At 42.5% G+C, this 27,433-nt stretch overlaps 1 protein-coding gene and 1 pseudogene across 1 annotated transcript in view; both read left to right on the top strand.

The window, feature by feature from the left end:
- The first annotated feature begins 5,414 nt into the window (after positions 1-5,414).
- Positions 5,415-8,419, top strand: LOC110223082 (protein NOXP20 pseudogene; annotated as a pseudogene).
- A 13,273-nt stretch (positions 8,420-21,692) lies between these two features.
- METAP1 (methionyl aminopeptidase 1) overlaps positions 21,693-27,433 on the top strand; it is a 68,072-nt gene continuing 62,331 nt past the window's right edge. Inside the window, exon 1 of the mRNA XM_021008376.2 lies at positions 21,693-21,885. Within this exon, the coding sequence (XP_020864035.1) occupies positions 21,772-21,885 (114 nt within the window). The 5' untranslated portion in view covers positions 21,693-21,771. The remainder of the gene's footprint in view (positions 21,886-27,433) is intronic.

Raw genomic sequence — 27,433 nt, 5'->3', positions numbered from 1 at the left:
GGCTTAGCACAGTGCCTGGCATAGAGTAAATGCTTAATACATGCTTCCTCACTTGACTGGGGAGTGCCTAACTCGAATGTAATGGGATATCACTGCATCGTAAAGAACTACGAATGCGATGTTTCCAAAGAACCTTGGCAAAACTCATATATACTAATACAAAGTAAAATGAGCCTAACCAGGAAAACAATGTACACAATGTAAATAGTGGGGAAAATAATCAAAAAAATTAAAACTGCTTTCAAATGATAATGATCAAGCTTGGCCCAAGAGAAGAGATGAGACTGTATGGGCCTCCCTTCTTTGCAGAGGTGAAGAAATATGGGTGTGAAAGGCTTCAAGCAATGTCAATATTGACTGGTATGTTGGTTGGTTGCTTAGCTTTGCTGAACTGCTTTTTTCCTTATTCTCATTAACTTTACTATCTTTCTCCCTAAACCCTCAGTCTCCCCACCCTGCCCCGCCCCCTCCCACACACCTTCCTTATTCCTGCTTTCTTATTGGAGGGGAACACACCATCCTCCCAGTCCCTTAGGATCAAAATATAGGCGTCATCCTCAACTCCTCCTTATCTCTCACCCCCCACATCCAAGTTATTGCCTTTCAACACATCTTAAATACACCCCTTCTCTCTAATACTGCCACTACTCTGGTGCAGGTCCTCATCAACTCATGCCTAAATTATTGGAATAGCCAGTTGGAAAGGCCTGCCTGCATCAAGTCTCTCTCTACTTCAACCCATCCTCCATCCAGCCAATAAAGTGATTTTCCTAAAGTAGAGGTCTAACCAACTCACTCTCCTACTCAATAAACTTCATTGGCTCCCTGTTGCCTCTAGAATCAAATACAAAATTCTCTGTTTGGCATTCAAAGCCCTTCATAACTTAGCTCCCTCCTACTTTTCTAATCTTACACCTTACTCCTCTACACAGTGACAGTGACCTCTTTGCATCAGAGGTCAGATTTGAACTCAGATCTTCCCAGCCCCAGGTCTTGCTAAACTGCTTAGAAAAACAGTATGCACAATAACTGGAATGTAAATGGAAAGAACAACAACAACAAAAAATCCTGCTGTTGTGTAATTTTAATGACCAAGCTTGACCCTAAAGAAGGGAAAAGAAGATATGCCTCCACCCTTTCCACATACAGAAAGAGGTAGAATGGGGCATTTACTGTCCAGCTTAGGTGATCACTTGGTTTTGCTATCACCCTGTTTTTTATTCCTTCTTATTTGGTTACAAAAGATGACTCACTGGGCAGGAGAGGAAATGAAATGAAAGTGATACAAAAACAAAAGATATCAGTAACACCAAAATATTTTAGAATACTGATTTACTTCAGCAGGATTTAAATAAAAATCTGATAGGAGTTGTATCACAATTTTGTGCCTATTTCACCTTCTTATATTAAAGCTGTTAGCTCTTATGACCTGCCAGTCAGCTAGACAACAGGTTCTGAATTTGGGTGACCAAAACCAGAGTCTGGGGGTTTGAAGGGTATAGCAGGATCGTATTTTCTTTAGGGTCCCTTGAAGCTCTGAATCCCTGATCCCAAGACACAAAGAATCACAAATAGTATACATTTTAGATGACAAGTACATTAGAGAGGTATACGGTAAAGTTTTATGTGAAGTCGAAGAAGGAAGCAGGAAACGTGACATAGTGAATAGTACTGGACTTGCAGACAGGAAGACCTGGGTCTGAACCTTGTCTTAGACTAGTGTGTGACCCTGGACAAGTCAGTTAAACTCTCTGAGCCTCAATTTCTTCATCTGTAAAATGGGAGGATTAGACTACAAGATAGCCACTAAGGCTCTTCCAGCTCCAAAATCTATGCCCTTTAATGGAAGTATCTCAGAGAAAAGTGTGCCATTTGGGGGTTTAAAGTATGGGTAGGAATTCACCAGGAGAAGAGGGGAAGGGGAGGGTGTTCCAGGCATAAGGAAGGGCATGTACAAAGGCATGGAAACATAAAAAGCACTGTGTACATTCAAGAACAGATGATGCCCAACTAATCTATTTTTGTTTTCTGACACGAATTGCCAAGATGGTAGTTCAGAGGGAAGCTATTTACGTAGTATGCCTCAATTTCAGCAAAGTATTTGAGAAAGTGTCTCATTATATCCTTGTGAATTTAGCGATGTGAGTTGACTGATCTTATGATTAGGTAGATTCCAAAATTGGTTGAATGATTACAAATAATGCTTTTTAATGATTCCTGATGACTTGGAGGGAGGTCTGTAGTAGAGGTCCCAGGAATTTGTCCTTGGTCCTGTGCTGTTCAATATTTTTATCAATTTTTTAATTCATTTTTATCAATGAAATACAGTTGGCATATCAAATTTTCAGATACGAATATCACTAATAGTAAGAAAAATGTAAGCTAAAAGAACTCTGAAGTTCAACCACACACACATCAGTTAGAAAAAGATGACCCTAAAAAAAGAAAAATGCTGATTTTGGAATGGACTGGGTGTGGGAGGACAGGCATACTAACACACTCACTCTTGGTGGAACTATGAAGTGGTTCAGTCATTTTCTGGAAAGCCATTGGTAATGGTCCTAAAAAAAAAAATCACAACTGTGCATACTCCTGGACCTAGTCTTCCCCACTACCACTGTGTACCCAAAAGAGATCTGAGAAAGGACATGTACATACAAAATATTCACAGCAGCAATCTGGTTATAGCCAAGAACTGGAGAACAAGGGGATGACTATCAATTGGAGAATGATGGAACAAATTATGGTCTATCAGGGTGGGGATAGGGATAGGGGTTGGATCTATGATTGTATTGGCACACATGGAACTCCCTGGATAAGGAAGCTCCCTTGTCAGTGGGGGTCAGCAATATCCCATGTAATGGAATGTTATGATTCCATAAGAAAGGATGAAAATGATGCCTTCAGAGAAAGCTGGCAAGACTGATGATTGAATGGGATCATGAGAACAATTTCTATAATGACTACAATGATATTTTTTTCAAAAATGAAAGACGTAAGAACTCTGGTCAATGCAATGACTAATCAGCTTCCAAAGACATGATGGAGCATGTTTCCTGCTTCTTCTCAGAAAGGTAATAAATTAGAGGACCAAAATAAAATATGTATTTTCAGACAATGTTTGACTTTGTTTTGCTTAACTATAAATATTTATTACAAGGGAAGGCTTCTATTTGAGGGAGAGTTGTTAAGGAGGTTAGTGGGTAGTGATAATGATACCAAAAAAAAAAAGAGAGAGCAAATGAATCTTTAAAAATACACAAAAGACAATAGAAGGGAGACCAGAAAGGGATACAGATGAGCCAGGCACTTTTGTTAGAATGGTGTTAAATTTTATTTATATATATATATATATATATATATTTAAAACTGTAATAAAATTGAATGTCATATAAAAGAAAGAATGAAAGAAAAAGTAAAGAAGAGAGAGAGAAATGCTCCCTGACCTCCTTAAGTCACCAGAGAACTAAGGTTGGGGGTAAGGGGAGAGTGGCCAGAACAGGAGGAAAGAAAGGAGGATTAAGTCGCAAGATCTAGATTCAAACTCTGTCGCTGATGCTTACTCTTAGTTTCAGTTTTCTCCGCTGTAAAAGTTAAACTATATGGCCTCTGAAGTCTCTTCTGTTCATGATACCCACAATCCTTTCCAGCTCTAACTTCCCTGATCCTATGAAAAGTATGTGGAAGAAGGATTGAACTCTTTCTCCTGTGGCCACAAAGCTCAGTAGGAGAAGCAGAGTTAAGAGATAGTGAGAGAGGGCAGCTAGGTGGCGCAGTGGATAGAGCTCCAGCCTTGGAGTCAGGAGGACCTGAGTTCAAATCCGACATCAGACACACAACACATGACACTAGCTGTTTGACGCTGGGCAAGTCACTTCACCCTGATTGCCTAGCAAAAAGGGGGGGGGGAAGAGAGAGAGATAGTGAGAGAGGCCTGGCTCAGGACCACACGGGTCATCTTTGGTAGTCGAATATGAGGCATACAAGCTCCCACATTAAGAAGACATGTTCTGGAAGTTGTGGTATATGAATGTAATGGAATACTATTGTGCTATAAGAAATGATGGACAGGCTGACTTCAGAAAAACCTGGAAAGACTTATATGGTCTGATGCTGAGTGAAGTGAGCAGAACCAAGAGGACTTTGTACACAATAACAGCCACGTTATGTGATGACTAATATTGTTAAACTGAACCCTTCTCAGCATTACAAGGATCTAAGACATCTCCAGAGGCCTCGGGATGGAAAATGCCATCCACATCCAAAGAAAGAACTATGGAAGTCGAATTGCTATCACTTATTTTTACCTTCTGTTGAGTTTTGTTTCATCTTTCTGATGGTTCCTCCTATTGGTTTTAATTTTTACTTACAACTTCACTAATGTGAAAATATGTTTAATGGGTATGTAAATGTAAAACCTATATCAGATTGTGCGCTGTCTTGGGGAGGGTGGGGGGGAGGAAGGGGGAGAAAAAATTTTCAACTCAAAAGCATATGGAAGTGATTGTTGATAAATCAAAATAATAAATTTTTTTAAAAAAGACATGCTCTGGGGCAGCTTTAGTTTTAGGGACAAAGTGTCAGCTCCCCAGCATTCCCTGCATTTTGGCTTGCTAATTTCTGGCAGATTCTCTGATCTGCTTCTGGTTCTGCCACCTGTCTTAGCCCTTCAGATCTTGGTGCCCTGGAAAAGGGTAGGAACTCCAAGAACAAACACAGCGTGACTTTTGGAGTACATCTGTTCTCCTAACTCAAACTTTGCTTCCCTAACCACAGGCAAGGATTAAATCTTCCACTCCAATTTGGAGATTTTCCTAATTACTAGCACAAGTTGCTTTGCCCAAGACAGAATATGACATTTTGCTTGTATGACGTATTGCCAGACCACCAAGTTAGGGAGCTTCAGAGATTCTGGCAATAGAACAATTATTGTTCCCAGGCCTCTAAAAACCTAGTCAAGTTAGTTACAAAACTCCCTTCAGGTCCTGAGGCTAAAATAACTGATTTAGGCAGTACCAAGCCCCAGATGGCACTCAGTGTCACTAAGAGTTTTTCACTGACTGAATCGCTCAAAGCTTTGGGCCCAATACAACTTGTTTATGGACCTATTCTCTGGGATTCTCTGCTGACCAGACTAAAATAGCTTTGTTGAGGTCATGCCTAGTGGAGCCACTCTCTACCTCATGGAATGGTGTGGATTATATGAAAGGGTTTCTCCAGGAGTTCAAGATTTTTTACATCCTTCCTTAGAAGTGAACTTACTAACTTTCCCAAATCTCTTCCCAAAGTTTGGGGCCTTACCTTAGAAGTTTTCACATCTTATCTGACAAAGCAATAGACACCTTACATAATATGTTCTCGTCTATACATGGAGAGGTCCAGAGGTTGAAATTAGACCTCACATCGTTGAGAAGATGAGGGTAAAGGTAACAAGATAAGTATACAAGCAGGGAGGTCACTAGAATCTCCAGTGCAGCGGTGTTCAGGACAAAGCAGAGGAGGAAAAGGGGTCAGTGATGGTCTACTAGAGGGGCTGACTTTGGACCTATCATATCTAGTTCTTACTGCTCTCAATCATTTCTCCTAATTGATACATGGGTTGTTGTGCCCTCTATATCAGCAAGGAAGGAGTCATCAGTTTTATAGGAAATTAGGGGGATGGTTCTCTGTCAGGCACAGTTGATTAGCTCCCAATCTTTGACATCACAGGCACAGAGATGTGAGATGTTGGCAATGAACAACTCAGGGAGAACAAACATAGGCTATTAAAGTTTACCCCAAAAAGCAGTAATATTAGGGGATGTATTCAGAGGTCATGGCCAAAAGTGATCCTTATGAGTCTCAGCCCTTCCAAAAAACTAAAGCCTCCCCTTCCTTTTTTTTTTTAACCAACATATTAACACATACACTCATTTCAGCAAGGAAAAGGGAATATTACAGAGTATTTCGGGTCCTTTCACATCTTAAATTAGAATTTGGCATAGAATATCCTTACTTTGGTGGTGGATAAATTTAACCCAATTACTCATCCACCTGCATATATATCTACTCTCACTTTCAGTCACAGAGCACCCTTTGGCAGAGTTTCCAAGATTTTCCCAGTGCAAGTGCTGGGAGCCTGGTTCATGACAGGAGAAAACCAGTGCATATGGTGAGTACTATGTCCACCCTTCCTTTCATAGAGTCCAGAGGAAAAAAGACAGGCATAGAAAGCCCTGCCAACCCCTACAGTTAAGCCAGCCCTCTCTACAGACTGACCGCTGGTGCACAGTCCAGCTCTTTCTAACTCTAACCAGCAAGGGGCACTCAAGAGCTAGGGCAGCTGTTGACAGTGAGATTGAGCTGCTGTGGAGGAATGGGGCCAATTGACCAAGCTTAGTTGAAGCCCCCCAGCTCAGTTGCCATGCTTGTAGGCTCCTCTTTCTCCTGCTAGTACAAGGCTTGGCTTTGAGAGTAGCGATAGAAGAGTCAACTCCAAAGAAACCTCCTAGACAGGACACTGCCTTTTCCTCTAAGTTGGGCTTTTTTCTAGAGGTGACTTGGGATTTTCTAGAAATTTATGTTCGTCTTTTTTTCTTCCTAGTCATGTGTATCTCTCCATAACTCTATTTGGGGTTTTCTTGGCAAAGATGCTGGAGTGATTTGCCATTTTCTTCTCCAGGTCTCTTTACTGATGAGGAAACTGAAGTAAACAGGGTTAAGTGACTTGACCAGGGTCACACAGCTGGTAAGTGTCTGAAGCCAGATTTGAACTCAGGAAAATGAGTCTTCCTGATTCCAGGCCAAACACTCTATACGATGTCCATTATTCCGTAATAAACAACCTACTTTATCCTGTTAAACCTCCTCCTCTGTTGCTCCTTCCATCTTCTGGCACATACTAAGACTTAACTTTCCAGGTGACAGTGACTCCTTGGCCATCCCTTCAGGTACCTTCTGTCATACCTCCAATTCACTGGTCCTGTTGGGGGAGTCGGAAATCTCCTTGTTCCCTTTTGTCACTACAAGAATCCTCTCTCTACTGCCTTCACCCAACAGCCTCTCCTTTGAGGTTTACCATAAATTTAGCACCCAGTCCAGACCCTAATAGCCCTTCTATACTGATCCCTAAGACACTGTTACTTCGTTTTCAATGAGTTTGTTGTCTCGCTCACAGTATCCCTGTATACTTCAATTCCTGCCAAACTACTGAGGGACTTTGATGTTCCCTAGCGTCCTGGTTCTTCAATCTGCTGAAGTCCCATGATTTAGTTCTCTATTTCAACCTCAGCTACACACAAAGAGATGGTCAGAGACTTGATCTTCTCATCACCCAGAAGTGATTAAGACCTCTGAGATTCCTTTATCCAGTCATCAACATTCATCCCATTTCCCCCTATGCCTATTCTCCCTAACGATATTCTTCAATACGACCTGCAATCCCTCCACCCCTCAGTACTTTACCAGGCTATCACCCCTGCTATGGCAAAACTCTCCTTCCCAATTTTGACCCGTTGGTAAACTAGTTCAATTTTCCATCATCCCTTACTCTCAAATACCTTGTTTCCTTGTTCTGTCACCAATCATGCCTTGCCAAACACCAGCCCTGGAGCTTGATGGAGATCACTTGTTGGATAGAAACTGAAAATCTTTTTTTTAAATGACCTAATTTCCATTAAAGACATCTTTATATTAAAGGAGTCAGAGAATGAAGGGGCCCAAGAAGAGAAAGATAGAAAGGAAGAATTTGTTAGCATGCTAAAGGAACTTTGAGTTACATGTTGCAACAACTCCTGACAAACTCAATGAGACTAGAAAAAAGGCTCATGAATGGTGGAAAAAGTTCAGTTGATGTGGTAGAATAGCCAGTAGAGAAAACTCTAGATGATGAAGAAGAGAATCCTAAAGTCACTGAAAATGAAAATAAAGGAGAAGGAAAGAAAACTACGACCTAGAGGAAGTGTACATATTAATTCAATTGAAAGTCTCGTGCTGAAATCACTACACCCTGTATTGAACAACTATATAAGGTAGCAGAGTTAATTCTTCATGAGCAAGAAATGGAAAAACCAGTCCAGGACCACACAAAAGTTCTAAAATTAGCTGTCATGAATGTGTAATGAAGTGACCTCCTTACCTAAGAAGTTTTCTTATTTTTTGACCACCATTGGGAGCAACCCAATGATCAATAGTGTTTTGCTAGAGAGTGCCAATAGCATCACATACATCCACTGCTTTCCAGCTGTTACTTCCTCCTCTGCAGATTTCACACATCCAAACCAGTTGTTTGAAAGAACAGCAGTGGCAGCTGCAAGGATCCATCATCATGTAAAAGGAAGCCATGGCCATATTCTTGTAGTGTTTGTGGTTAAGGGGGTGTCTTAAAAGAAAACTGGCTTCAGAAGTCCCTTTGGAGGACCCTACAGCAGTTTTGTACAGATAGCACTGAAAATAAATGTTTAATTTCTTAAAGTATATGGTTGGTAAAGAAGCTTTTTTAAAAAAATAGTAATATTTTCTTCATATTAATTTAAATTGAAACAGCATGTATATTCAAAATAGTGGCTTGAATGTATTTCCATTCATAAAAATAAAATTCATAAAAATATTTCCTATGTTTCCTAAATATTCATAAAAATAGTTCCTGTCCTTTAATAGGTTAATCATACTGTCTCAGGAAATCCCAGGATCCTGATTTCTCTAAATCCTGAACCCAAATAATTTCAAATTTCCTGCTCTTCAAGCATTAATTTTTAAAATTTAACATAATTCTTATAATAAAGGCTTTGACTAGAGACAAGGAAAACACATATCTTATAAAATTTTAATCTTATATAGTAAAGTAATATGGCATAGTAGAGAAGCATCCACTGTACTGAAATAAAGGGGAACTTGGGTGAGTCACAATTTCTCTGAGTCTCCTGTTTTTCATTTTTCAAATAATGTGATTAGACTAAATTAGAGGTTCTTATCCTTTTTTGTGTTGCGGACTGTGCTAGTAGTCTGGTGAAGTTTATGGATCCATTCTCAGAATTTCTGTTTTCAAATATATAAAATAAAATACGCTAGAAACCAATTATATTGAAACAGTTATCAAAATTTTTTTTAATTCACAGAACCTGGTCTAAGACTCCCTAGACCAGATGAACTCTTCAGTTTTCATCCATTTCTAAAATTCTATAACAATATACACTGTGCCTAGTGATGTACTCAAGCGATCTGTAATAAAGCGAAGAGCTTTTTATTTGAGTTTTACTATAATTTATACCTGAACCTGAATATCAGCAGTATTCCTACAAAAAGTTTCAGAGTAAGGAAAATAGAGAATTTCTTTAATACTTGGTTTCTTGTTCATTTATATATGCATATATATATGTATATGTGTATGTGTATATGTATATTATTACATACATATATTATTGACACATAACATCAATCTGGTGCTGTTGTTACATGATTTTTTTAATGAGAAAAGAGATTTTTAGCTATTCAGTTACTTAGCTAAATAAATCAGAATTGATTTGATAAGTACATGACAACATAGCTTTAGCTTTACCAGACTTTAAGTTCCTTGAGGGTAGGGACTATGTCTTATTTTGGTTTTTATCCCCAACTCTTAACACAGTACCTCAAAAAAAAAAGAGTGCATAATAAACATGAATTGAATCAACATCAACCTTTTTTTTTTTTTACTATTCTAATGCTTTATTAACAGTCTGAAAGAAATAAACCTAACAAATCAGAGGCAATGACATGTCCCAGCAGCCCAAAAGGCAAGGGGAATATTTGTATCTTGTCCTTTTCTTTTTTATTTTTTTAATCAAATGCATCTTAGCAAAAGTGTTTTTAAAAAGAAAGGCTCAAAGTGTGTCAGCCAGCAGGAAGGGACAGAAAGTAACAAGTATTCACTATACCTCAGTATCTGCAAAAAAGTTCTTGTATCAGCCACTGTTGCCCCAAGGCCCAGGCCCAGGATTTTGGGCATTCTCAACTCCCAGCATTTCTTTTCTGCCCTTTGAGGCCTCTAAAGTTCCTCCTATGGCCTTTCCTCCTAACCCTTCCTCTTCTCCCAGTAACTACCATTCCTGGGATGAAGTTAAGAAGGTCCCACTCTCCTCTTCCCATCTATGAGTAAGGAACTAAAGGGAACATGAGGAGGGCAGGGATGATCCTTTGCATTTGGAAATTTTAGCTCCACCTTTCTAGAGGACATAGCACAAAACTGTATCCAGTGCAGGGTTAGGGCACATTGCCTATGGAGCATCCTACTCACATGATTCCCCCTGCCCCCAAACCCTTAATCTGGACCTCCCTCCTCCCCCATGGTGCCCAGTTAGTATTTGCACATTTGGCTCTTCAAATATATTACATTTATAAAAACTTGGCAGTACCTGGGTCCTCTCAGCTTCTTGGCTTGGGCTGGTCTGGCCAGGGAAAAAGTACCAAGCCACACACAAATCTCAGAAATTAATAATCCAGAACTATTGCTTGGGGCTTGGAATTTGAACCTGCCCATTGAGACAGGTTCAGATGAGGCAGCGAGGTTGGACCTGGTCTCTGGGGATAAGTGGAAGGAAGAATTCCAGAAACTCTCACATTCAGGAGGAAGAGGGGGCAGGAAATACAGAAGAGGGTTTTTTTTAAAATATATTTTCTACAAAAACATCTTATATAAAAATAGATCTATTTGCAAAATGATTTCTTGGCCAGGAGGCTCTGCCTCCCCTTTCCCTGAAGACTCGGGGGGGGGGGACGCCTTGCGTAGCCAAATAATAGCTGAAACTTCAGGTGGGGATGAGCCAAGCCCCTAAGAATAATAAAAGTAGTAAAATAAAGAATAATAAAAGTAGTATAAGCAACGAGGGGGCAATTGCAGAAGACAAAGGTAGGAAGGGGACAGTAAGCAAGGATACTCTGTTAAGCTCAGTCCGAAACTGAGGTTAAACTGAGGGAGGCTGTCCTGATGCCCTGTCCAGCAATGCCCAGATTCTAGGGCCATTTTTCCTCAGGTTTAATCTCATCAAGGTCCCACCATCTGCCTCCTTCTGTCCTACTAATGTGTTGCTGAATGGAAATAGGGAAGTCATGAAACTGATTGGGTCTGCTACAAATTTGTTTTCTTATTTCAGCTAGACCCTCACCACAGCAAGGCAATCCTTCCACTTGCCTGATCAGTTCTCCAAACTTTCTCTTCTCTCCTCAAGCCTGCCTTTTACACCATCCTTTTAGTGGAGGATCGAAATTCATGCTTTTGGAAAAAATTGAGGCCATTCATCAAGAGCTCCCTGTTTTCATCTTATATCATCCCCATCACTCTGTTCTTCACTCTAGTCCTCAGATGAGGAGATGGGTCTTTTACCTTGATAAAAGCGGTCCAGTCTTCTCCAGTAGACTGCCTCCACCATGACCCAGACTCTGTTCTCTGCAACTTCTCCTGTACTCCCAGCTCTTTTCTCTGCTGCCCACAAATCTTCCCTAGTCTCCCCCATCCATAATAAAAGACCTCACTTGATCCTACCAACCCTGCTCATTATCATCCTCTGTTTCTGCTCCCTTTCTTAGTAAACTCAAAAAAGACACTTCCACCCTGGGCCTCCATTCCCTTCAGTTTTGCTCTCATATAAACCCTTGTCAATCTAGCTTCCTACCACATTACTCAACTTTAACTGCTCTCTGCAAAGTTACCAATGATTTCTACATTTCTTAAATGATTTTCTTAATTCTTAACAGGCACTAAGAGCCTTTTTTCTATGTTCATTCTTCTTGACTTCTTTGACACGGTTGGTGACCTGTGCCCTCCTGGTTCTCCTCCTACCTGTCTGACCACTCCTTCTCAGTGCCCTTTCCTTATTCATCATCCACATCAGGCCTAACTGTGGGCATATCCCAAAGCTCTGACCCGAGTGGTCTTCCCTTTTCTCTGTCATTCGACCATCTCATCAGCTCCCATTGGTTAAATGAGCATCTCTCTGCAGATGATTACCAGACCTACACAACTAGCCCTGGTCTTTCTCCTGAGCTCAAGTTATACATCACCAATTGCCCACTGGATATGTTATAGGCATCTCAAACTCAACATGCCCAAAACTGAACTTGTTATCACCTGCCCCTCCTCCCCCAACCCCCTTAGAAGCCTTCCTATTATGGGCAAGGACACTAACATCCTTCTAGGCAACCAAGTTCACAACCTCATTTTTATTTTTAACTTTTTTGTTTGTTTGTTTTGCCTTTTGTGAGGCAGTTGAGGTTAAGTGACTTGCCTAGGGTCACACAGCTACTAAGTGTCAAATGTTTAAGGGCAGATTTGAACTCAGGCCCCCTGACTCCAAGGCCGGAGTTCTACCCACTGTGCCACCTAGCTGTCCCTATCTTTAACTTTTTGCTGTCACTCATCCTACATATCCAATTAGTTGCAAAAACATGTCTTTTCTTTAACTACAACAACTTCCGTCTCTTTACTCAAACACCTCTGCCATTGTTCAAAGCTTCACCATCTCTCTCTGGAACTATTACAACAGCCTTCTAACTGATCCCTGCTTTAACTCTGTCCATTCCAATCTAGCCTTCACACAAATACCAAAACAATTTTCTTAGAGTACATCTCTGACCACATCTCTGCCTTCCCCATACTCCATTTAATAAACTCTAGTAGTCCCCCATTACCTCTAGTATCAATGATAAACTCCTCTCTTTGACATTTCGGGCTCTCTACACCCTCCACCATTCCTATTCTTTTCCATTGCTCCCTTGTATTGTCCAGCTGGACTGGTCTACGTGCTATTCTGGATCCATGACACTCAATCTCCCATTGTACTGCCTATCTTCCATGCACATAATACTCTTTTTTTCTCACTTCTACCACCTGCAGGAGCCTTTCCTATGCCCATCAGCTGCTTGTGCCTTCTCCCAATGTTACTGTGTATCTACTTTGTACGTATCTTATATATACACACCTATATGTTTGCATGTCTCCCTATAGTGCAAGATATTTAACAGAGCCTCCACCATTGGAGCTGAGTTAGTTCTTTTCCTTAAAAGGCATTTACATTGTCCTGAGACTCAACGGATTCTGGGGTCTTGGGCTCAGGAGTCTCCCAGTCGCCTGAAAACAAAAAAGCCTGAAGTGGGGCCTGACTGAGGAGCTCCAGCTAGGCCCTGAAGCTTTGGACTCAAGTCCCAGCAGCACGACCAATGCCACAAAGCTGTGCTCAGCTGGATCAACCCAGGGATGTGCTTACCACCCTTCACCTGCTACGGCTAACTACTCTAAGTGGGTCATTTCCTTCCAGCCTCAAACTGAAATTACCAAGGGACTGGTCTGAGGCAGGCCTTTCCCACAATATTCCCCCACCGGAATGAATTACCTCCTGGCATCAAGCCTATTTTTGCTTTTTCTTTATATCCCCAGTGTTTACTTAGCACAGCTCTTGGCACATAATGATATACTTTTTGTGTGTGGAATAAGGAAAAGCAATGGAATTTATTAATGCCTTGTGGCCTTTTACACTAGGCATTTCCCAACATAATTTCCACCACTGAACCCTCTACTGTAACAACAACAACAACAAACATAAATAAATAAACAAACAGATAAGTAAAATCACCAAGAAAAAGACCCCATCTTACAGTGTATACAATATTCTTCACCAGTATATTTAAGATAATGTACTTAGGATGAAGCAGATGTCAAATACACACACACACACACACACACACACATTTATATATATATTTATTTATTTAATGAAGATGCAGATAAGGTTTTTACATGTTTCCATATATACTTTGGAAAGTTTAATTTACCATAACTTTTTCATTCGTACATCAAAATGAGTAACATTTTAAAAAGTAGAACATGTTATGACATGTAATATATTAAATGGAGTAAGATATTGGCCTGAGTGCTGTACAAAGTTTGTAAAATTCTGATTACTTTAGAATTTTTTTCCCCAATGTGTTTAGGAAGACACACTATAATGGCAAAATGCTATTACAGAAATGCTAATTGAATTGCAAATGTTTGGTGGAGATTTATCAGGGCATATGATACCCCCAATATTTCATAAGCAAAAACATTTGTTATTGCTGTAATCCATCATACTTGAGAACTAAAGAAAGGATTGGGGTTATATGTATACATGTAAAAATATAATGTATGAAATTTATGGTTGAAACTTCCATGTATTTCTCACCCAGGGTTCTTTTAATAACTTAATCATTCAGCTAAAACAAATAACAAAAACCATTTTCCTGCCATTATCTGGGAATTCACATTTGAAAATCAAAGCATTTGAAGCAAGGTCAAGCTATCTTCCCAAAGTAGGTCAGGCAATTACTCAACAAATCTGCAGGTCAGACATTGGCTCTGCATGTAACATTTTGATTGTTTCTCCTGGCTTTTTATAGCCATGCCTCTTGCAATCTCTAGACTTTGAAAGTTTCTAACATTTTCAGAAAACAGCACAGTCAGTATGGTTTGAAACCTGTACTGTGACCGTGTCCTGGTTTTGTAATGTGTCTCAATCATATGATCACAGCTTTGAGCTGGAAGTAACCTTGGGAAGTCATCTTTTACACGTCCCTCATTTTACAGACAAGGAATTTGAGGCCCAGAGAAATTAAATGATGTGTCCAAGGTTACACAGTTAGTAGCAGAGCCAGGATTCAAGCCTAGTCTACTGATTCTAGATATACCATGCTTTCCACTGTGTCATGAGAAACCTTTATTAGGAATCTGGAAAGTAGCTGCTGGGCATTTAAAGTCCAGATCAGATTACTTATGTAAGACATATGTATGGCTGCCTTCTAAATATAAAGATAACTTGGCTCATATGTGGCTTGAAGAGCTGTCCAATCTGGGATCTGGTTCACCTGTCTTTGAGGAAGATTATAATTTCCTACTGTTGGAAACAGGAGAAGAGCTAGTGGCTGGATGCTCTCCCCTTCTCTTACCTATCTCCAAAAGGGATATTGGGATAGAATTGTTAACTATCCATCATACCCCAAACTAATTTGGAGAGGGAAGATACTAGCAGTTGAGGGGAGATTATGAAAGGTGGTAGAAGGTGGTGCTTGAACTACAACTTGAAGGAAAAGAGAGACTCTATAAAGCAGAATTGAGGAAGAATGTTCCAGGCATATGGGAAAGCCCATGCAAAGACTCAGAAATGGGAGACAGAGTGAATAAAAGAAGGCCAACTTGCCTGGATTATAGAATATGGGCAGGAAAGCCAATACATAAAGCTGGAAAGATAGGATGAGCCAAGTTGTGTATGGCTTTAAAAGCCAAACATAGGCTTACCAGCACACTGCCTGCTTAAAATAAGGTGGTAACAGTGTAATAAGGGGCTGGCTATAAGAGATGTGGAAAAGGAGCTGTGGCAAGATTTGTCAACTGATTAAATATGTGGATGAGGGAGAATGAAGAGTCGAGGGTAATGTTAAGGTTTTGAACCTGAGAGACTGAAAAGATGGTGATATCTGACACAAACAGAGAAGTTTCGGAAAAGGGAGCATTTTGGGTAAAGATGAGTTCAGTTTTATACATGTCGAGTTTGCAACTTTGGAATAATCCTCAGTTCTTCTCTCTCCCACATCTCCCATATGAAGTGTTAATTATATCTCTCCACCTGTTCCTTTCTCGCTTCTCACATGGCCACCACCCTAGTTCAAGCCCTCAATACCTCTTGCCTGGATTGTTGTAAAATAACCTCCTAATTGGGCTCCATACTTCCAGTTTCTCCCTCTCCAATTCTTTTTCCAAAATCATTTAGAGTAAGTAAAGTAGCCCCTGTGCTTGATTTCTAATTTTGAAATGTGAAAAGAAATTGAAGACAGCTCTCAAATTGGGTGGACCTCTTTGGAAATTTTTATAGGACATTGCCTAGAGCTGCATAGGATGAGTTGGCATTGCCAAGAGACCATCCTCCTCAAATCCTAGCTGAAATCTAACTTTGAAGTCACTTTCCCTAGTTCTCTCAGTCATGGTTGATCATGCAAGTTAGAAAGATTCTTGGGATGCAAAAGCTATGTAAATGTATATGTATCACACCAACAATTTCCCCCTCAGTATGGTACCTGTGGAGGATAAAGAGAAGTACCAGGTGACCAGTATTGTTCTCGAGTTAACTATCTTGTTGGGAATACAAAAGTAACACATAAAATGATCAATAAACAACATGATGCCACGTAAGTTTAAGTAATAATTTGTGATGCACTTATAGTGCTGTAGGAATTCTATAAAGGGCTTGTGTCATTTTTTGCATTAAAAGGCCTGGCATAAGTATAAATATATGCTTCAAGGTGATCCTCCAGTAGTAATGAGGAGTGTACAACCTCATCTATCCCTCTTCAGAGAGTCATAAAATCTCATTGGTGGAAGGGATCTTAGAGATCATCCATTTGAACCAATTCCTTCTGTAGCATAACTACATGGTGTGAATACTAGCCTGGAATGTTTTCTCTTAGCTCTGCCTCTTGGAACCCTCAGCTCTTTTCAGAGCTTAGGTAAAGAGCCACATCCTACAAAAGGCATGTCCTGATTTCCCTCAGGGTTAATGCCTTTCCTCAAATAACCTTGAATATGTAGCAATATGTAACAATCCTGGCCCCAAAGCAGATTTTGTTACCTCAAAAGAGAGGCTTCTATTAGGATCACAGATCTAGAGCCATGCCAAGAGCGCTGTCCTAACCCCTCCCTTCAAGCAGCTTAGGTTGGTTTTTCCTTAAGAGGTATTGAGACATTCCTTGAGACTCATGGGCTCAGATTGCTCTGACTGTTGAAGCAATTTGCAATTGCCTCAATCCGAGGGCAGTCCAAAGGAGCTCATGGGGCACTCAGAGGTTTAACTGGGGGCTCCTGACAGGTAACACGGACAAGGAAGCTTAGCTCAGCTGAATCAAGTTAATGTCTCCTCAGTGCCAAGCCGAGTTGAGGATCCAGATGGCTCTGGAGGATAAAGTGAGGCTGGTGACTTTGCACAGCCCTCCCTCACTTAAATCCAATTCACTTGCATGTCATGGTATCCCCTTTCTGATGTCATGGTCCTCTTGGAGAATGAAGGACAAACAACAACAATCCTGGCTAAATATCCTTCTCTTCTATAGAAGTACGTATAAGGAAGTATAGAAGTTTACTATAGTGAAGCTCTTTTTATTCACTGTTGAGTGACTTACTGGTGCCTCATTTTGTTTTAATGCTGAACTTAAACCACCAAAGGACTAGTGGGGTGGCATGCCAAAGCCATCTTGTACTGAATTTCAAGAGCTGATTGTTCAGTTGTGGGTTAAATTGATGTGTTAAATTGTAAATACCTTGGGAACCAGCAAACACCCCAAATCAGGGCTTCTTTTAATGTTTTGTTGATTATGTAGACTTAAGAAAGAGATGGAGAAAATATTAGTAATGCAGATTAAACTTAAAAGTTTGTTGTATGTACATTTTCTTTTTGGAGAACTGGTGGGTAAATATTTACCAGCACACCCTTGGACTGGCTTGAGTCAGGCCTAGCCCAGAAGCTGTCAAGTTGATCCCCTTCATTTTACAAATGAAAAAACTGAGGCCCACAGAAGTTAAGTGACTTTCCTGGGGGTATCCAGGTACAGTAACTGAGGTAGGATTGGAACCCAGTTCTTAACTTCAAGTTCAGTGCCTTATTCATGGCTTTATGCTGTCTCTTCATTTGAGATCTTTAAATTAAGGCACTTGAGCTGAATATTTGGTGGAACTGGGATTCTCAAGGGCAGAAGTGAAGAGGGGAAAGCATCCTAAGCAAATGTTCCTACTACTTTTGTCAAGTGTGGTGCAGAAGGAATTTCTGTTCAGGGACTGAAGCCCAATTGCAAGGGATTGAGAAGTGAGTAGGAGGGATGGAAGTGGAGGCAGTAAGTACAGGCAGATTTCTCAGGGCTTTTGATGGCAAGGGGGAGGACAGTTATAGAATGATCACTTGAGGGGATGGTGGGTTGAAGTTAAAGTTTGTTTTTGTTTTTGTTTTTTAATGGAGGAGATATGGGCAGGTTTCAGAAGATTTGTGTAGGAATCAAAGAAAGACCCAGTGGAGAAGAAGAGATTGAAAAAGTAAGGGGAGAGGGATGATTGAAGAGGCAAACTGCAAGAGATGGGGACAGAATCAAAGGGCCAGAGTTAGAAGGATAATCCTTGGTTCAGAGAAAGGGTGAAAATGATGAGTGGTACTAAGGGGATCTGAGGCATGGAAATGGGAAAGAGAGGGAGTTTTCCCTGTGAGTATGAGGTATGGTCCTCTGCTGAGAGAGAGTGGATGGTATGAGTGGCTTGAAAAGAGAAAGTTTGGAATAGACCATGTAGAGAGTCAATCAAGGAAGAACAAAAGCATTTTCTTGTAGCCAATTTCCTTGTAGGAGTTGGTATTTTATCTTATAGGCAAGGGGAGGCCACTGAAGTTTCTTGAGGACAGTCATGTGGTCAGTGCTTTGATGAAGCCATACACTCTTAGTGACTTTCCCTTTCTAAATGCTCTAAGCTAAGGTAGGTGTCCCTAAATGGTCAGTCTTGAAGCTAATCTCCAAGCATGTCACTACTGGCATGTATCCTTTGCCACAATTCATAAGGAGATCCAGTTAGGAGGTCACAACCTCACTGACAGTCCCCTTCTCCCCCAGTTAACTAGTACTTTCAATACACAAACACACGTACCTCAGTCCATGATCATAAGACTTGAGGAAATCAAGACAAACATCTTGGACCCTTGTTCTATATTGATCTGATTCCAGGACAGACCACTTTGTGACAGAGGAGCATCAAACAAAGAGTAGTACTTATTCTAGTCTGAAACAACAGCTGGGAGATTATTGCAATCCCTAACATAACCGGAATATTTATAAGCTGTTATCCCACTAATAGGAAACACATTATCTCTGGAAAGGACCAATTTTAGACATAGTTGGAGTGTAAATTTTTGTCATTTTGATCTTCTATTTTGTGGGCGCTCAGACTGGGATACGATTGGAAATAATTCCTTTGAAAGTCAAATGATACAGCAGAAAAGGCAATGGATTTGTGGTCAGAGGAGCTGTATTTGAATCCAGGCTTTGTCAGCAATTGAGCTATCTTTTCTTTAAGGTTGAGTGGATTATGTCAAACAAAAATAGGAGTTAGAAAAGGCATTCTTACATCATTTGGGGAATAGCTGACTAGTGGTATATGATTGTAATGGGTTATTATTGTGCTATAAGGAATAACAAGCAGGATATCTCAGAAAAACCTGGAAAGACTTCCATGAACTAATACAAAGTGAAGTGAGCAGAACCATGAGAACATTGTACCCAGTAATAACAATATTGTTCAACAACGAATTGTGAATTACTTCGATATTTTCAGCAATACAATGATCCAAGACAATCCCAAAGGACTCATGATGAAAAATGCTATCCACCTTCAGAGAAAAAACTGATGTTCTTTCAATAGACTGAAGCATACTATTTTCTCTCTTTCTTCCTTTCTGTCTCTTCCTTTCTGTCTTCTTGCACAAAATGACTAAGATGGAAACACTTTACATGATTGCATATGTATAATCTACATCACATTGCTTACCATCTCAGCGAGGAAGAGAGGGATAGAATTTGGAATTCAAAACTTAAAAAAAAGAATGTTAAATTTTAAAAAATATAATTGGGGAAAAAATGAGGCATTATTAAAAAAAAAAAAAGGTAGGGGGAACACATTCCTGGCAGAAGAAACAACATGAAAGGGCAGAAGCAGGAAAATACAAGATATTTTTGGTGATCAATTCAGTTTGGCTGGAATATAGGGGAGAAGAGAGGAGACCTTGTGTCTATAAAAGTAGTTTGAGATTAGATTGTGAAGGAGCTAGGTTTGGACTTAATTTGATAGTAATGCATAGCTAGAGAGGCAATATGGAACAATGGGGTAGATGGAGTCGAAGACTCAATCATGCCTCTAGCTGCACGACCATGACCAAGTGCCCTAAGCAACTCTTTACAAATTACAGAAGTATTGCAAATCTCCTTTGTTTCCTTACATGGAGTCCTCCACCTTGATGAAATTAAAGATTTACACTAAAATGCATTTTAAAAAATGCAGAGACATCAAAGGGTTTGAAGACAGGGGGGAGCATGAACAGCTCAGTGCTGAAGGAAGATTAATTTGGCAGTGGTATGTAGAATGAAAGGAAATAGGGAGCTACTAGATTAAGGGATAAAAGGAGATAATATTTGTAATGCACTATATAAATGCTGAATATCATTATTAAATCCCTAAGTGATTGGAGATTGTGAGGGATTGAACCAGGGTGGTACTTGTGGGTTAGAAAGGAGGAGGTAGAAATGAAACATTTTAAAAGCCTCATAACTACAGCAATCTTTCCCCCCCCTTTTTTCTTAAACATGGGTTGAGCCAGATGTCAAGAAAAGAAAGTTTTTGTATAGTGGATGCAAAAAGTGGATAGTTGGCCTGGGAATCAGGAACATTTGTCTTTAAGTCTTGCCTCTGACACATATGGCTGTGTGATCTTAGGTAAGTCACTTAGCTGATATCCCCGGCAAATTTTTAAGTCTATTAGATTGAAGAACATTAAGCATGGATAGAAAGAATTTTCTCAGCAGCAGGAGGACTTAGTACAGTCTCTGGAACATAGTTGGTGCTTAATAAATGCTTGTTGACTTGAAAGACAATATAATCATAAGTTCACATCAAAAATAAAAAGACAAAAGTGGGAAAGAAGTCCAGTGCAAAAAAACCAAAGATGCTCGGTCTCCTTGCTGTTCTTACACAAGATACTCCATCTCCCAGCTCTGGGCTTTTGTCCTGGCTGTTCCCCCTGCCTGGGACTCCCTCCCTTTACATTTCTGCCACCTGACTTTCAGGTTCTCATTTAAGATCCCACCTTCTACAAGGTAATCTAGTGACTTCCTTAAGACTACTCCGATTTGAGCTGGTATGTACCCCTAGTGATAAGAGCCCTGCCTGACACACAGTAGGCGCTTAATGTCTTTTCCATTAGATTGTGAACTCTTCCTGAGCAGGAACTTTGGCCTTTCTCTGTCTCCCCAGCGTTTGGCACATAGTTGGAGCTTAATAAATTTGCACGTGGTCTTCCCTCGTTAGACAGAGCTCCTTGAAGGTAGGTCTCGTTTGTCCTTTGTCTTTCTCGGGATCCCCGGGCGCTGGTACACAGTAAGCGCGGAACCACCCTCTCGCCTGCCTCCCCTCCCCCAACATGGGGGGGCACACAAACACGTGCTTACATGCGCCCGGCTGCTCGTGAGCAGCCCTTCCGGGGCGGGGCAGATCCCTGGGCAGGTAGCCTAGGGCGGCCCGGGTTCGCCCAGGAGGAGGGGAGGGGCAAGGGGCGGGCCGGGGCGGTGCCTATGTGGGCGTGGCCTACAGGCGCCTGGGCTCATCGTCGGGCTCCTCCTCCTTCCCCGCCCCCTCCCCCGCTCGCCAGAGGCTCCGGCTCCGCCCCTCTCCGGCTCCTCCCTCTTTCGGCTCGAGCCCCTCCTTCTTCCCCGCCCCCTCCCACCCTCTCGGCTAGCCTGAGGTGGTGGCTCGCGCCCCGCCCCGCCCCCCCATCTGGGCTCCGCCTCCTCCCCCGCCTCCGGCTCGCCGGAGGCTCCGGCTCCGCCCCGCCCCCCGCCGGCCCCTCCTTCAGCTCGGCAGAGGCTACGGCTTAGGTCCCGCCCCGCCCCGCCCCCCACCGGTCCCTCCTCCTCCGTCCTCGGGCTCGGCTGAGGCTCGGCTCCGCGGCGGCCGCGGCGGCAGCGCGGAGCTCCTGTGGCCCAAGTGGCAGCAGCATGGCGGCCGTGGAGAGCCGGGTGTGCGAGACGGCGGGCTGCAGCAGCGAGGCCAAGCTGCAGTGCCCCACCTGCATCAAGCTGGGCATCCAGGGCTCCTACTTCTGTTCTCAGGTCAGCCCCGCGCGCGCCGGCCCGGCCCGGAGCCCCGCACCCCGGCTCCCAGAGGGCGGGCGGCCCGGACCCTGGCCCGAGGAGGCGAGGCCCGGGGCCAGAGGGGCGTGGGGGAGGGAGCGCGCGTGGCCCAGGCGAGGGGCGTGCGCGCGCAGCAGCCGCAGACCTTGTGCGGCGGGGCCCCCTCCCCACCCCCACCCCGCGGCTGGAGCTCGCGGAGCCCGGACCCTCGGGCGGCCCCCGCCCCAGGTCACGTGGCTGCCGGCTCCGGGCGGGCGGGCGGGGGTGGGGGGGCCTTTCCCGGGGAGGCTGGAGGTAGGGAGGGAGGGAAGGGTCGGTCCGCCGCCGCGGGGCTCCCCGGAGCGCTTGGGCCGGACGGGCGGCGGCGGGGCGCTCGGTCCCTGCTCCGGCCAAAGTTAGCTGCGGGCGAGGGGGCCCGGCCGCCGGGAAGCGCAGGAAGTGGGGATGGGAATTCCGGCCCGAGCTCTGCCCGGGGGCCTGGGGAGGACGGCGGACCCCCCCACCCTCACGCACACATTTTACCGACGGGCAGACTGAGGCCCGGGCGCGTCCTGCTCGGGCAGGACTTCCAACCCCGCACTCTCTTCTTTGAAGTTTGGATCAACTTTAAGGGAAAAAAATGGGGAGGGTGTGAGGAAGCCGCGTGTTGCACGCAAAAGCTGTGAATTTCAGTGTAAGGAGCTAAGTGCGTGAGTCACCTTGCTCTGTCACAAGAGTTTCCCTCCGACCGAGCATGGGCCGGTCAGGGCTTATATAATGGGTGCTGGTGTCTTTTAGCAAGTTGTGCCTCTGAGGAGATGCCAGCACCCAGTGATGTCATTCCGCCCGGCTCCTGCACTTGTGCTCCTGTGACTTGTCGAAGAATTCTGCACCTAGTGTTAACACTTTTTTGGGGACCGGAAGAGTGATTTCTCGAGCTCTCGAAATTCCTTGAGGGGAAGTACTCTCTACCAGTGCAGATAGACAACCGCTCAGCATGGGAGGCTCCGAGGTTAAGACTTGAACCCAGGTCTTCTTGACTTTCAGCTTTGGCTTTCAGCTACCGCACACGATTTTTTATTCTTGGGACCCAAAATATTGACAGAATTCCTAACTTCGAATTTCTATTACAATTGAAAGTTTCTTGAGAAGAAGTGCAAAGCGTTAGCCCTAGCCCTTATCGCAGTGAAACTGTGACCTGTGCCACTCGGGATTTCCCAAGATAGACAGGCATAGTAGAGAGTTCTGACAGCAGGGGATCCACTGGACAGAGAAATGGCCAGCACCCCAGTATATTTGCCAAGAAAACCCCATGGACAGTATGTATGGTGGAGGACAGACGGGCCTGGCGTGCTATGGTCAAGGGGTCATACGACAACTGAACAACAAGGAAACTTTAAAGAGGTGGCCTTGGAGCCTGGCAATTCCAGCCCCTGACAAGGTGGCAGCTACATGACTATGAGCAAGTCACCCGGCCCCTTTGGGCCTTCCTTTTCTCATTTGTGAAATGGTGGGGTTTCATGATCTTTAGGGTCCTTTCCAGCTCTGAACCAATAACACTATGATCACATACAAACACAGTCTGACGCCCTTTAAAAACACGGACACCCTGAAAACTATCTGAGGATCAAGATAGGTTCGTATGAGTTCCTTCTATGGTACTGTGATCATTCATATATATACACACATATATACACACACATATATACACTCATATATATATCTTGCAAACATGTGTGTGATATATATATATATATGTATATATATATATATATGAATGATCATAGTCTCATAGATACTATGCATATATGTGTTGCCTGACACCCCTTAAAACAGTGTTGTTCCCCACAGGTATCAAGGAATATTCTCTAAGATCCCTTCCAGCTCTCTAGGTTAGTGATCCTATGATATGAATATAACTAAGCAGTTAATAACTGAGGACTATGGAAATATATTTAAAGTGTTTGGAAAATTATGTAAGGTTTTTTCCAACATACTGATTTGAAATTGGGGGGGAAGCTTCACATGTGATTTTTTTTTAGTACTTTTTTGATACTGCTGCTGATATCCCTGACTTCCTGAGTCTTTTAGAGTCCACGGTTTAGTAAGGGTTTGTTGAATTAAATTGAAACCACCCTGGTTCAGACATTTGTTATCTCTCTACTTCTGGTCTCTCTGCACACAGCAACCATTTTGATCATCCTAAAGCAGAGCTTTCGTGATTATCATTGCCCTCTTCAGACTCTGAGTGGTTCCCCATTGACTGTGGAATAGAAGTCCCAGCATGTCTTAGGTTTTTCCACCTCTGTGCTTTTGTTTATGCTCTTCCCTTCACCTAAGGCCCCCTCTCTATCCAAAAATTATAACCCATTTATTTAGGTGATGTCATAAGATTTTGAGTTGAAAGGGACTTTACAGATCATTTATTCCAGCAGTTCTCAAAGTGTAGTTTGAGGATTTCTAAGACCCTTTTCTGGGTGATCTTGAGGTCAAAACTTTTCATAATGCCCGGGCATTTTTCTAATATAACTATTGGTAGAGTTAATGACTTGTCTAAGGTTACACTAAGTAGTGAGTAGCACAACCAAGATTAGAACCCAAGACTTGTGAATCTAAATCTAACACGTTTTCCACTAGACCGCCCTGTATACAGAGCTTCCTTTAAGATGCCAACTCAGATGACATGCAGCCCCTCCCCCCCTTCTCCTATAGTACTTGATATAGTAACACTTTGATTACTTGGAATTCAATGATAGGGTAACCTCACTTATCCTGAGTATAAATGAGAACCAGGAACTAAGTGAAAAATCTCTTTAGGTAGCCCCATCCTGTCACCAGAGTGAGAATAGAGATAGGAGAAGGGAGGCAAATTGAGTAGGGAGTGGGGCATCTTTATCTTGCCCTTAGAATGCATTCAAAGCCAGCCTCTAATTCTCGTGAATTACTTATTGGCTGTGAGTGAATGGGGGGTAGTTATAGGTCATGGAAGTAGTTCATGCTGCCAAAATTACTCTGGAAAACGTTTAACACCCTCAGGTCTAGACCAGTTTTTTTCCCTTAATATTTATCATTCTGTGGCACACTTTTAGATATTTTCATTGCCATTGGGGCAGAATAAGCCCTATTTAGATGAAACACTCAGGGCCTGACTATTAGGGGAAAGAAGACAGGACCGTCCTGACTGCTTTGGATTTTTATTTATTAATGAGGCTTTTTAAAAATTGGATCTGTGATTTCATCAGTGAAGGGAATTCCCTCTTCCAGTGCCGGTCAGCACCGTCTTTGTCACGAGTTGCCTGCTGAACTCAGTCATCAAACATTTATTAAACAACTACTGTGTACCAGGCATTATGCTAAGCGCTGAGGATTCAAAGAAAGATAGAATTTCTTGCCCCTTGCTCTTGAGGATGGAGTTCAGTCTACTGGAGGAGACAGCATGCAAAGGACTGTACAAAACAGATGTATGCAGAATCAGTTGGAGATAATCAGCAGAGCAGAGCACTAGCATCAAAGGGGACCAGGAAAGGATTTTTCAGAAAGGGAGGATTTAGTTGAGACTTGAAGGAAGCAGGGAGGAGGCCCTGAGGAGGGAGGGAGCTCCAGGCATGGAGGACAACCATTGAGAATTCCTGGAGTCAGGAGATGGAGCGAGATGGTCCGTATCACTGGAGCACAGAGTAAATGGTGGTCTGTGAGGTACAAGAAAACCGGAAAGCCAAGAAAGTGCAATGTTATGGGGATTTGATATTTGAACCTGGAGATGATAGGGACCCATTAGAGTGTATTGGGGTGGAGGGGAGACGAGGAGGGGTGATAGGGTCTGACCTGCATTTTAGGAAGGCCAATTTGATAGTTGAGTGAAGTTTGGATTGGAAAGGGTAGAGTAAGAAAACCAACCACCAGCCTCTTGCAGTGATCCAGTCACGATGAGGGCCTGGATGTCATCGTCCAGGGTGTCATCTGTGTCAGGAGAAAAAGGAAAGACATGTTAGCAAGGTAGAGACTATAGGCCTTATGTAAGAGGCAGGGACTGGGGGAATTGAGAGACAGTTGAGGATGACTTCCAAGGTGTAAGGGTGGCTGGGAATTTGATGGTACTCTCACCTAGCTAGCATGTAACCAATATGAGACTTGAACCGAGGTCTTCCTGGCTCAGACCAGCTCTTAGCTGTACTGCTTCTCAGTGAGGAGTTCCTGATAACAATAGCACAGCCCTTTATGATTCATTTCAATGCTAAAAGGAATGCTTTATTGAGAATTCAGTACATTTCAGCCCCATATTCCTACACATGAATATCATTCATTATTTGAAAAGTTTTATTTTAGAATGGATTATAAAGCAAACAAAAAAACCCCTCACACCTTTGTGTTAGACCCTGTCTTTTCCCTCCTCTTTCTGGTTCTCCTGCATAGTAGGGAGAAGTATTCTTGTTCACACTTAATAGATAGGGTCCCAGGCTCTACAATTACTAATCTTTTTATTCTGTCTTTGTTTTCTGTAAAGTCTGCCCTGTGTACAAGAAGCATCATGCCGTACTGCACTAAGCTGGGCATTTTCCCCTAAGGTATTAATTTGGCAGCATCAACTAAGCCCTTCTTGGAACAACTTTTATTGAAAACCTCTGTTTCCTTGTTATAAGTCCTAAATGCATTCATGTAGATCACTCATTGTTGACTGGGGGGCAGGAGGAGGCTGACAACATTTAATGAGCACCTCCTGCAACAGGGCTGCAGGTGCTGGGGATACACAAAGGCATGAGAGACAGGGCTTGTTATTAAGCTCAGCACAATGTATACATAAGTAACAAGTCAGGGTAGCATATGATAGTAATAGTTTACATTTGTATATTTATGGTTTACAAAGTACTTCTCTCTACCCCCTGCTGTACACAATGCCGTTACTATTATTATTCCCATTTTACAGATGAGGAAACTGCAGCCCAGAACACTTAAGTGACTTGCCTGTCAGCCAAGCACAGATGAGGTGTCCTTTTTTGAGGCGGTAGATTATACACAAGATTTTGATGTTATTGTTGTTCAGTCATTTTCAGTCATGTCCAACTCTTTGTGGGCCCATTTGGGGTTCTCTTGGCAAAGATACTTGAGTGGTTTGCTGTTTCCTTCTCCACCTCATTTTACAGATGAGGAAACTGAGGCAGACAGGGTAAGTAACTTGCCCAGGGACACACAACTAGTAAGAGTCTGAGGCTGAATTTGAACTCGCGTCTTCCTGACTTCAGGCCTGGAGCTCTGTCCACTCTGCCACCTAGCTTCTCATGATTTTGAAAATGAGGTATATATGTTTTAATAGAGAGAAGGTAAGAAGGTATTTCCCTTGGAAGGAATGGAGGTGGGAAGCAACATGTATGTATTTCCTTGGTGTGGGGAAATTCCACACAGAACAGCAAATGTTTTGTAGAATAGTAGAATAACAACTGTATTGTAGAATAAACAGCTGGACTTGATTCCAAGGAGGCAAGGATCAGTAAAGAACTTGGTACCTGTTAGTGGAAATAGAGAGCTTTTCCTGTTAGGTTGACATGTTTAG

Source organism: Phascolarctos cinereus, unplaced genomic scaffold, assembly GCF_003287225.1.
Source record: "Phascolarctos cinereus isolate Bilbo 61053 unplaced genomic scaffold, phaCin_HiC Scaffold_9;HRSCAF=440, whole genome shotgun sequence".
NCBI classification, from domain to species: domain Eukaryota; kingdom Metazoa; phylum Chordata; class Mammalia; order Diprotodontia; family Phascolarctidae; genus Phascolarctos; species Phascolarctos cinereus.
This window is presented reverse-complemented; position numbering and strand designations above follow the sequence as displayed.